The following is an 11,365-nucleotide window of genomic DNA, read 5'->3' as shown; positions in this document are numbered from 1 at the left end:
ATGTATGATCTCATTGTACTTACTGTTTGTAGACTAAGAAAGAATTTGATTTGATTGAGCAAAGCTCTGGCTTGAAGGCTTTCCTCATGTCCCCTGGGTGTGTTGGTATTTTATGAAATTCCTTGAAAGATGTAACAGAGATGGCCTTGCTAGACATCCCTCTGATCATTAATACCAGGGGAGGCAAGAGATATACCACCTAAAATTTTCACCCCTCTGCACTTGTCTCTTTTGATCCTGAATAATAAATACCCAATAACTGGTACAGTAAGAGTAAAGGATTCCAGATGTGGGAAAGATCAGTTCCTTCCATGCTTCAGCAACATTTTAGAATAGTCCAGGGGAGGTTCCATGGAGGCCAGATTTGAGTTAGGACTTGAAGGATAGATCCTAGGGTCATAGATTTCAAACTGGGAAGGAATTAGAGGTCATCTAGCTCAACTCTTCATTTTACAGATGAGGGAGCTGAAGCCCAGAGAAATTAAGTGACTTGCCCAAGGCCACATAAGTAGGCTGGGCTAATATAAGCAGAGAGGTGTGTGGAGGACATTGTAGATGGGCCGAACGGTAAAGGTGAAGATGTTGGAATAGCTAATCTGGGTTTGGGAAGCACTTGAGTTAACCAGTAACATAAAAACTGCCTGAGGCTTCGTTGATAGGCACTGCTGTCGATCACACTTATTGCTACCCAGAGACATCTTAATAACTAGTTTATTAAATGCTGAGCATAGTTTCAAGGTTCACCAAAACCCAGGGGTGTGATTCAGCAACATTTTATAGGTATTTGTTACAAGGTGAGATGGATACAATAGAATTTTCTAGAGGACAGAAAGGGAAGGCAAACATTTGCACATCAAAGAACAGAGAGCAGAAGTGGGAGAACTATATCAGGTGAAACTATAAATTAGCCAATAAACACTAGGGATAAATTTAGAATTTTTAAACTAACCATTAACCCCAGTGCTATACCTAGCTACTCAACATGCTCATCTTAAGTCACTAAAAGTAATAAAAATGAGCCAGAAAGTTCTTATCACTAATCAGTTAATTATCTAAGCTAAAGTTCGGGGTCTCAGCTAAATTCTTTTCAAGCAAATTTGGCAATACTAAAATTCTCTTACCTCACCAATATGGCCTGAACAGAAGCTTTGTGTAAGGTAGTCGTAGAGGATATATCTAGAAAGGGAGGTTGGGGCCAGATAGTAAAATAGGGCAGAGTGAAAGGAGCATTGGTTTCAGAGTTAGGGGACCTGGGGGACAGCTAGGTGGCCTAGCAGTCAGAGCAGTGGGCCTGGAGTCAAGAATACCTAAGTTCAAATCTAGCCTCAGGCATTTCATAGCTGGGTGACCTTGGGCAAGTCACTTAACCCTGTTTGCCTCAGTTTCCTCATCTGTAAAATGAGCTGGAGGAAGAAAACTTCAAATGGGGTCATGAAGAGTAGGAAACAACTGAACAACAACAAGGGACTTGGCCTCAACCTTGCCCCTTTCTTACTACCCGTGTGATCTTGAGCAAGCATTATTTCACTTCCCTCTCTGAGGTCTACATCTTTGATTCTATGAGGATATATAGAGAGAAAAGAGCAGAGGCTAAGTCTCTCTCCTTAAAGATCTCGTAAGATGGGTAATTCATCAAAGAACATAAAATTTCAAGGAGGTAACAAAGCTTGGAAATGGGCAGGGGAAGGATCGTGTTCAAATTTATGGAAAGATTTTAAGGCCCAGTTCAGATGCCATACCCTCCTGATATATTCTTTGATTCTCTCACCTGAGGGTTTCAGGTTATTTCCTCCCCGCTACCCTTCAATTTTTCCTGGAGCACTTTGGCTCTCTCCTTGGCCACAGTCCAACCTACCTTGCACCAAACATCTTGTGCAGTTAGCATTCTCCCTATTAGATTGGAAGCTCTTTGAGGAAAGGGACTATGAGTTTTCCTTCTATCTTTGTATTTCTCTCTCCTCCAGGCTTAGCACGGTGCCTTAGACATTTTTCTTAGATTGGGTCTGTGGTTTCATTAGTATAATTAAACTCCCAGTGAGGAAATTCTCTCCACCAATTCAGATATGCGCCACCTAGCAGCCCCAAGCCAGAATTATTTTAAAGTTTCTATGTTACTTTGCCCTCAGCCTCTATCCCAGGCTGTTGTGCCTTGTCGCACAAATCCTTTCCTTCCTAGATCTTTTAGTCCCTTTCCTTTATTTCCTGTCACCCCTGGATTATGTAGTCGAAGGGCTTTGGGACCTCCAAGTTATTAGTATTGGCACATGGTCCTTCCTGGCGATTTGTCAATATCACCCTACTCCCTGTGGGCAAGCCTCCAACCATGTTTTGTGTCTGCAGAGCTCCATCCTGAAAGATGCCGAAGCCTTCTTGGAGCTGTCTTGGGGCCCTGCTGGTGGCCCTGCTGTTTCAGACCTCAGAGTCAGTTTATCCTCGGTGCCAACTGAGCACCCGGTGTAGAAAGGACAAGACACAAGAGGTAAGTGAGAACGGGGGGTGGGAGGAAATGATTGTCTCGGTTTGGGAAAGAGGAGCAGCATATATTATTAGGAAGAAAGGATCTAAGTAAAGGGACTCAGAGCCGGGGGGGGCACTCGGCTACCTAGCCTGGGGTTAAAGTGAAAATACAGCAGACTGAGGGAAGTTGCTATGGGAAGGGGGGTGGGGTTTGAAGTTAGGGAGCCCACCTTCTTCATGACCCTCCATGCTTCCTATAGGATATCTCCCACTTTAAACTACTTGGAAACAGTGACTCTCTAAGAGGTCATATCGTATCTCATCTATCATATTGTTATTTTAAGATCATTAGAGTCATCTTAATTGTGGGTGGAGGGGAAAGGGTTCCCATATCCCATTTCTCAGTTTAATAATTATTTCTTTTCAACTGACCTCATGTCACCTGCCCTGTCTCCCTAAGCAACTTCTCCAGAGGAAGGAAAAACCAAGATGTCATTTCCTTTCCTTTGAAAAGAGACCAGGCAGTCATAATGGCTGGCATAATTGCTAGTCTTTTTATAAAGCACTTTACAAGTCATCTTATTTGACCCTTACAGATTAGGAAGCTGAGGCCAAGTGAGCTGAAAGGACTTGCCCAGGATCACTGAATCAGAGGCAGGATTCAAACTCAGGATGGACTCCATGTCCTGGATTTGGAATCAAAGGACCTGGGTTCAAATCTTGCCTCCATCACTTAGTATCTCTGTGACCTTGGACAAGCTATTTAACCTCTCTAGACCTCAGTTTCCTCCTCTGTAAATGAGGGGGCTGAATGAGATCCCTCTAAGCTCTCTTCCATCTGTACATCTATTTAGTCCTGTGATCTTATGACTTCCAGTGAGAACAGCTCACACGTCTGAAGTGATTTACAAAAAGATAAAGTGGGGGCAGCTAGGTAGTGCAGTGAGTAGCGCACCAGCCCCAGAGTCAGAAGGAGCTAAGTTCAAATGTGGCCTCTGACACTAGACACATTTACTAGCTGTGTGACCTTGGGCAAGTTACTTAACCCCAATTGCCCTGCCTTACGCCCTCCAAAAAAAAGAAAAAAAAAGATTAAGTGACTTGTCCATAGTCACACAGCTAACATCAGAGTCCCAAATTAATCCCAGATTCTCTTGACTCCAAGCCTGGTACTCCTACTAACATAGCTCTCCTTCAAGCACATCCTCCACTTTTGGGGAGTCTGTAACCATGAATGGCTCTGGACTAGACTCTAGGAGACCTGGGTTCTAGTCTTCACTATCACTACTTAGCCATATGACCTTAAACATGACATTTAATATTTCAGGTCCTCAGTTTTCTTATCTGTTGAATGAGGGGACTGGACTAGTCTCTAAGACCTTTGCCAATTCTAAAATTCTAGGACTCTAAATTGTTAGCCTGGGATATCCCCTACTAAGCTGGATTGGGTTGGGCTCTTCCTTTTCCCCCTCTGTAGTGAGTAGACAGATTCTCTCTGCTTCATGGCTCTGGCTGTTTCCTCTATGAAACAGATGACTCGAGAATACAGCATCATACCTCCCAGTCAGTGAGTGGGTCTAGAAAGGGGTCCTTATTCTCTGTACCCCTCCTAAGATTAGAACTAAGTGGTATGGTGGCTTCACAGTTTCTCTTAGTCTGCTCATCCCAACCTACGGTGGGATTGCCAGGAAGCCTATCTCTTAGCAATAGTTTGGACTGGAGGAGAGTGAAATGCAAAATCTCCTACAGGGGGAATGCAAAGTAAGTGGGGAATGGTCTCAGACATCTTGAGCAAACTGGGTCGTGTGTTTGGTGAAGACTGTAAAGGCATAATGTGGGTACACAGTGAAGTGGTGTGGGTGGTTATGGGAACACAGCAAGGGAAAAAGGTCAGGTCCAGATATTATAAGATCAGGGCTGAGGCATGAAGCAGAGGGTCTAGAATTAGGAATTTTTCTTTTCTTTTTGAATCTGGAGGAATGGTCACCCCAGTATACCAACCTATTTCACCAACTCAGGTTTGAAGTTCAATTCCAGTCAAATCAAGACTTGGACTATTTCTTTTTTTTCTTTTTCTTTTCTTTCTTTTTTCTTTTCTTTTCTTTTTCTTTTTTTTTTTTTGCTTTATATCTTCAGAACCTGCCTAACACACTGTTGGCACTTAATTAATGTATTTTGATCTTTTCATATTCAGCACTGGATTGAGCTCAGTTGAATTGTTAAGTGTCTATTGTGTACTATGGGCCTCACTCCCCTCTCTTCTCTACCCCAGCAATGCCTCAGATCCTGCAGTCCAGCTGTTGCACTCGCTGGAGCACATGAGCCAAAAGATCTCATAAAGCGAAGAGATATCTATAGTGGCAGCCTCAGCAGTGATGGAGAGAATGTAGAGAAAAAGAGACAGGAGCTAATGCAGGGGGATCTCCCGGACCTGCTCTCTCTAGGAGTTTGGGGAGAGGACAAAGAAGTGCAAGAAGAGGGTCTGCCACTCATGCGAAAAGCTAGAGAATTAGATAACAAAAGGTCCTATTCCATGGAGCACTTCCGCTGGGGGAAGCCAGTGGGTAAAAAGAGGCGCCCTGTGAAGGTCTTTCCCAATGGGGTGGAAGAAGAATCTACAGAGTCCTATTCTGTGGAATTCAAAAGGGACATCCCCAATAAGGAATACATTGAGGTTCCTGACGTAGCTGATGATGAAGCGGAGGATTCCCCGGGACCAAATGGAGAGAACAAAAAGAAAAAAAAGCGTTATGAGATGCAGCACTTCCGGTGGGGTACCCCTCCTAAGGTTAGAACTAAGCGGTATGGTGGCTTCATGGTTTCTGAGAAGAGTCATACCCCTCTCATGACACTGTTCAAAAATGCCATCATCAAGAGTGCTCATGAGAAGGGGCAGTGAGGGGAGAGCTAGGGGGAGGGCTAACCATAGGTTTCCCATGAGGGAGGCAGCCTGTGAGTCCCTTCTGCCCCCTCTCCTTCCCCTTGCATTCCTATCTCCCATTTCTCAGGCTTGGGGTGCTACATAATCAAACCCTCAGCAGCCATGCCTCCAGCCGCTAAAGCTATCTGTCTGTCTTAAGGAAATAAAGCTCACTTGATTTCGCATTTGACTTCTGACTTTGAATGTGTGTAAAGAAAAAAAATTGTAAATACTCATCAAAGCAAATATATTGCTATAGATAGGAAGGGAAAAACAGTGGAAAGATGGCCTGGGAGGGAAGGGCTAGTTTCCGGACTGCCAGGTGACAATTTTTTCATATTTAGTGAGACATAAGGTAATGAAAATGAATGGGGGAGAAAAATTTTTGTGAGCCAAGTAGACTTCTAGAATATCGATTGGCATAACAGCTGGCATATCAGAGAAGAACTGTAATCTTGGCATCCAGAACCATTAACTAGTACTTCTGGCAACCAGGATAAACCAGTTGCTCTTATATAAAACATTTTAAGAAATATTCAGTTGAGCAAATGTTAGTGGAGGAACTTCAGATCTCAAAACATTAAGGGACAACTCCCTGGAAAGGGAGTAGGGCAGGACCAGGCCAGGTAGGGGAGAGAACACCTGGCAAATTCTATCAGTGCCCTCCAATTATCAATGTCCTGGGAAAAAGTCTTTATCTCCTCACCTTGGTTACAACTCTGCCATCACCTTACATTAACTCACTTTTCTTCTGAGGGCCTCAAAGATCCTTTGCAAATATCGTACTATACCTAATCTGAGAAAGGCAGTCTGATTACTGAGAAAGGAAAATTAAAGTCCAGAGAAGGGAATGAATGAATGTGTATTAGGTACTTGCTATATGACAATCATTATGCTAAGGTTGGGGCTACAAATACAAAAAAGAGACAGTCTGCTATTAAGGTCTTTACATTTTGAGAGAAGGAGACAACATATAGAAAGGGGTGGTGGAGAGGGAGGGATGTTTAGTTCTGGCAAGTCACAGGGATGATGAACTATTAGATGGAATGGGAAGTCATAGGGACGAGAAGTGATGGAGCAATTAAAGTCAGAGCTAAGAAGAGACCATGAGGTATCCTGACATCCAGGTTGGTCTTATATCAGTCAATCACTGACCAATCATGTGGGAAAGACCACAATAAGAGAAACTTACATTCTCCATGAGAAGACAGGGCTGATCCTCGAAACAATAAGCAATCAATTCAAGTCCAAATATAAATAAATTCTAAATCCTACATCTCTTCTGTGGATCTTGTTAACTCTTGGCCTCAGTACCCCTTATCTCTGAATTGGAGCATTTCCAAAATTACTGGTCACAATACAATGAGGGGTGAAGCAAGGGTGCCCATTATCACCTCTATTACTAGAAATGTTAGCTATAGCAATAAGACGAAAAAGAAATTGAAGGAATTAATATAGGCAATGAGAAAACAAACTATCACTCTTTGAAGATAGGATGTTATATTTAGAGAATCATGGAGAATCAACTAAAAAATTACTTGAAATTATTAACAACTTTAGCAAAGTTGCAGGAATACAAAACCCCCACATAAATCATCAGCATTTCTATATATTACCAACAAAGCCTAGCAGCAAGAGATAGAAAGAGAAATTCCATTTAAAATAACAGTAGACAATATAAAATACCTGGGAGCCTACCTGCCAAGAGAGACCCAGGAACTATACGAACACAACTACAAAACACTTTTCACACAAATAAAATCAGATCTAAACAATTGGAAAAATATCAGTTGCTCATGGGTAGGCTGAGCCAATATAATAAAAATGACAATTCTACCTAAATTAATCTATCTATTCAGAGCCATACCAATAAAACTATCAAAAATTATTTTATAGAGCTAGAAAAAACAATAACAAAATTCATCCAGAAGAACAAAAGGTCAAGGATATCAAGGTAATCAATGAAAAAAATGTGAAGGAAGAAGGTCTAGCCATACCAGATCTCAGACTGTGTTATAAAACAGTAATGATCAAACTGATCTAGTACCAACTAAGAAATAGAGTGGTGGATCAGTGGAATAGATCAGGTACAAATTACATTACGGTAAATGAGCACAGTAATCTGGTAAATGATGAATCCAAAGATCCAAACTTTTGGAACAAAAACTCATTATTTCACAAAAACTTCTGGGAAAACTGGAAAACAGTAGAGCTGCACAACATATACCATATACCGAGATAAGGTCAAAATGGGTTCATGAATTACACATAAGGGAGGATACCATAAGCAAATTAGGAGAGCATGCAATAGCTTATCTGTTAGATTGATGGATGAGGGAAAGAATTTATGACCAAACAAGAGATAGAGAGAATTACAAAATGTAAAATAGATCATTTTGATCATATAAAATTAAATTTTTTTGCACAAACAAAATCAATGCAACCATGTTGATAATTAATCAACAAACATTTATTAAGCACCTTTATCAAGCATTTATTAAGCATGCTGAGCACTGTCTTAAACAATAATAGAAAGGTTGTGGAAGAAGAGACCATTGCAACCTAGGAGCAGCTTGGCCTGGAATCAGGAGAGATTTGGGTTCACATCTTGCCTCTGAAAATTATTGGCTAGATGACCATGGGCAAGTTACTTAATTTCCCCAGTCCCAATTCCTTATCTGTGAGATTCAGGTAGTGATAGCTAAGATGCCTATTGTCTTATCTATAGAAATGAAGGGTTAGTGTGAAGTTCAAATGGGATAATGGGTATAACCGGGGGTGTGCTGGGAAATATTTGATGACTGGCTCTCTCTGGGGAAAACTGTTTGTAAGATACACTTTTAAGTTTTATCTCCAATATTAAAATTTTCTTTATCACTTTCTTACGTCTAGAATGACAATCAACAAAATAACAAATTAAACCTTGATTTGCAGCATTTGCCAATTTCCACGGTGTAAATGCTCACACTGAACATTTTAACAATGGGAAGCTTCAAGTTGACTCTAGAAAACCTTTGGATATAAAGTGCTTTCCAAATTTTAAATGTTAACTATGATTATTCTCCTGATATCATCTTGCCCCAGAACCTCAATTGCCAAGTTCCTAATACTGAGACTTTTGTGCACAAAATGGTATAACAGTTGTATCACACTATGATGCACACTAGGTTCTAAAGTCAAGACTTTACTCAAATATCTCAAACCACAGGGTAGCCAGACGCTCAACAGATTTTTTTTTCTTGACAACACGCATACATACATACACTTTACACACTTATACACATACATTCATATACGCACACCCCACAAAAGGCAGGGTGGGGCAGGCAGTGGGAAGAGTGCTGGATTTTTAGTCAGAGGACCTGAATTCAAATCTCACTGCTACTTATTAGCTGTGTGAGCCTGGGCAAGACTCTTCCCCCTCTCTGGACCTATGTTTCCTCATCTGTTCAATAAGGGTATTGGACCAGAACTCAAAAGACCCATATAGTGCTAAATCTTTGATCTCATGATCTATAGACACACATACACACACCTACCCATAACTGACCAAATGTGTAATGGAAAAAGTCCTGGATCTGAAGTCAGAAAATATAGGTTCACACTCTGGGCTCTGTCCCTTACTAGCTGGGTGACTTTGGGCAAGCCATTTTGCTCATGAGCTTCAGTTTTTTTCATCTGCAAAATGAAAGGATTGGACAAGATAATCGCCCTCCAGTCCCTTCTGGTTCTAAATCTATGTTACCATGACCTACATAGAAATAAAATCACAAATAGAAAGAAATTGGTACAATGGCCAGTCCACACAGGATTGGTTCTCTGGACACCAATGGCTGGATTTAAGCTTAGAGGATCTGAGTTCAAAGCCTAACTCTGCCCCTTCTTTCCTGTGTTGCTTTGGGTTATTTCCCTTCTGGGTCTCAGTTTCCTCATCTGTAAAAAAAAAGGGGGGGTGGAATTGAACCACTATAGTCTCTGAGGTGTCTTCTAGCTCTAAACCTATAATGCTACTATATTAACTATTCCCCTCTTCTAGGTCCTTCCTTGGACTCTAAATCTTGGGATCCTTTGCCACATCATATTGTACAATCATTGATAAAGAGTTGGAAAGGGCCTTAGAGGGCATCAAGTTAAACTATTTAAAAAAGAAATTTCTTTATTCTGAATTTCACACAAAAAAGAGCGCTTCCATATACACAAGATCGTACATGAAACCATGAATCTGTATTCCATACAACTTGCTTTTTTTTAAAAGCACATAATAAATTCAGCACATTACTTTCAAAATTGTCCCATTTGTCTGCTTCCTTCTAAACTTCTCTTCCACGCATTTAAGAATATTTCAATGTCCCTTTTTTGACATCAGTATTGCAACTCCCTCATCTTTACAGATGAGAAAACCAAGGCTCATAGAGGTTAAGTGACTTGCCCAAGGGCATGTGAGTGGTAAATATCAGAGGTGGAATTTGAGTCCAGGTCATCTGACTTTGGAATTAATGCTCTTTCCTTTATTCCTTTAGCCAGTCACCAAATCTCCTTGATTCTTCTATCTCTGATTCCCAGTGCCACAACCTCATTCCTAGAGTATCTTCTGATCTCCTCCACCACCCATTTCCCCCTTCTTTAAACCCATCCTAGACAACCCTGTTAGAGTCTTCTCCCTAATGCCCCTCCTTCCTCAAGCAGAAAAAGCATTGGTTTAGATAGAAGACACATGGCCCTAGTTCTGCCACTAGGCATGAATATGATGTTCTGGATCAGGTCTGACTCAAGCCAATTCTCTGGTAGCTTGTTTGATACTGGAAAAAAAATTAGACAACTCATAGGTTATTCAATTGTTAATAGATGAATATCAGGGTAGAACATTCAACAAGGATATTATCCATTGAGGACACCATGAGTTGATTCCTTAAGAGAAGCTGTCTTGTCTCTGAGTTGTCCATGACTGTCCACCAGTCAAAGATCCAGATACCTGGAACTCTTGGATGTTTGGTAGTTAGGTTACCAGGAAGAGATGTCAGTAGCTTGGGCCTTCAGTCCCCTGAGCCAATTAAATATGGAGAATGGTTTCAATACCTTTTGTGGAAAAACTAACCTTACTTGTCTGGGGTAGGGGAGGAGGTTGGGATATTGCTCCCACTACATATAACCTTAGGTAAGGAGTCACTTCATCTCTCTAGGCCTGTTTTCTCACCTGTGAGATAAAGAGGTTGGACTAAATAGTCTCTTCCCACTCTAGAATTCTATTATTTTACTGTCACTCCCCAACCCCAAACCAAAAATGGTTACTTACCAAACAGATCAAGGCCCTGAGAGATCCACACTCTACCTCTCCAATCTCATCTCCCACTACTCCTGCAAACAAGCTCCTCCCTTCAGTAAATAGACTCCTCATTACCCTGACACCCAACATACTGGCATTTGGATCTTGTCTCATGAAGAACCCACCACTTCTTGTGCACAGATACTTTTCAAAGTCTAGTTTGAGTCTCACCTTTTTGGTACAACTTCTTCTGTTGACATCAGTCCATAATGATCTTTGGTGGTACAAGAGAAATCACGCTGAATTTGGAGCCAGAAGACCTGGGTTCAAGTCTTTTCTCTGTCACTTATTACCTATAGGACCTAAGACACACTTCACTTGGTTTGGCCTCCATTTCCTCATCTAGATGGCCTCTGAGAGCTCTTCTAGATCTAAATCTGTGATCTGCTACTTCATCTGTCATGACCTGTTTCTTTATCTGTAAAACGGGTCTGTTGGACTGATGAGCTGCAGTTTGTAAGGTTCCTTCAGGTTCTAAATCTATAATTCTAGGATCCTTCTCTGAAGTCCGATAATGGCACTTAGTATGTTATACAATCTGGCCCTCAATAATACACCATTTGGTATGGTTATCAAGACATATAGATATATATGTGCAGACTTGCTCACCTAGCTAGACTACAAACTCCCCGAGGTCAAGGACTAAGTCCTATGTCTTCCTTCAT

At 41.3% G+C, this 11,365-nt stretch overlaps 1 protein-coding gene across 1 annotated transcript; it reads left to right on the top strand.

The window, feature by feature from the left end:
- The first annotated feature begins 2,356 nt into the window (after nucleotides 1-2,356).
- POMC (proopiomelanocortin) lies at nucleotides 2,357-5,356 on the top strand. The gene is made up of 2 exons (XM_036752861.1): nucleotides 2,357-2,479; nucleotides 4,730-5,356. The coding sequence occupies exons 1-2, from the start codon at nucleotides 2,357-2,359 to the stop codon at nucleotides 5,354-5,356; spliced, it is 750 nt and encodes a 249-aa protein (XP_036608756.1).
- The last annotated feature ends 6,009 nt before the right edge of the window (nucleotides 5,357-11,365 follow it).

The sequence above is a fragment of the Trichosurus vulpecula genome, chromosome 3, assembly GCF_011100635.1.
Source record: "Trichosurus vulpecula isolate mTriVul1 chromosome 3, mTriVul1.pri, whole genome shotgun sequence".
In the NCBI taxonomy this organism is placed as follows: domain Eukaryota; kingdom Metazoa; phylum Chordata; class Mammalia; order Diprotodontia; family Phalangeridae; genus Trichosurus; species Trichosurus vulpecula.
This window is presented reverse-complemented; position numbering and strand designations above follow the sequence as displayed.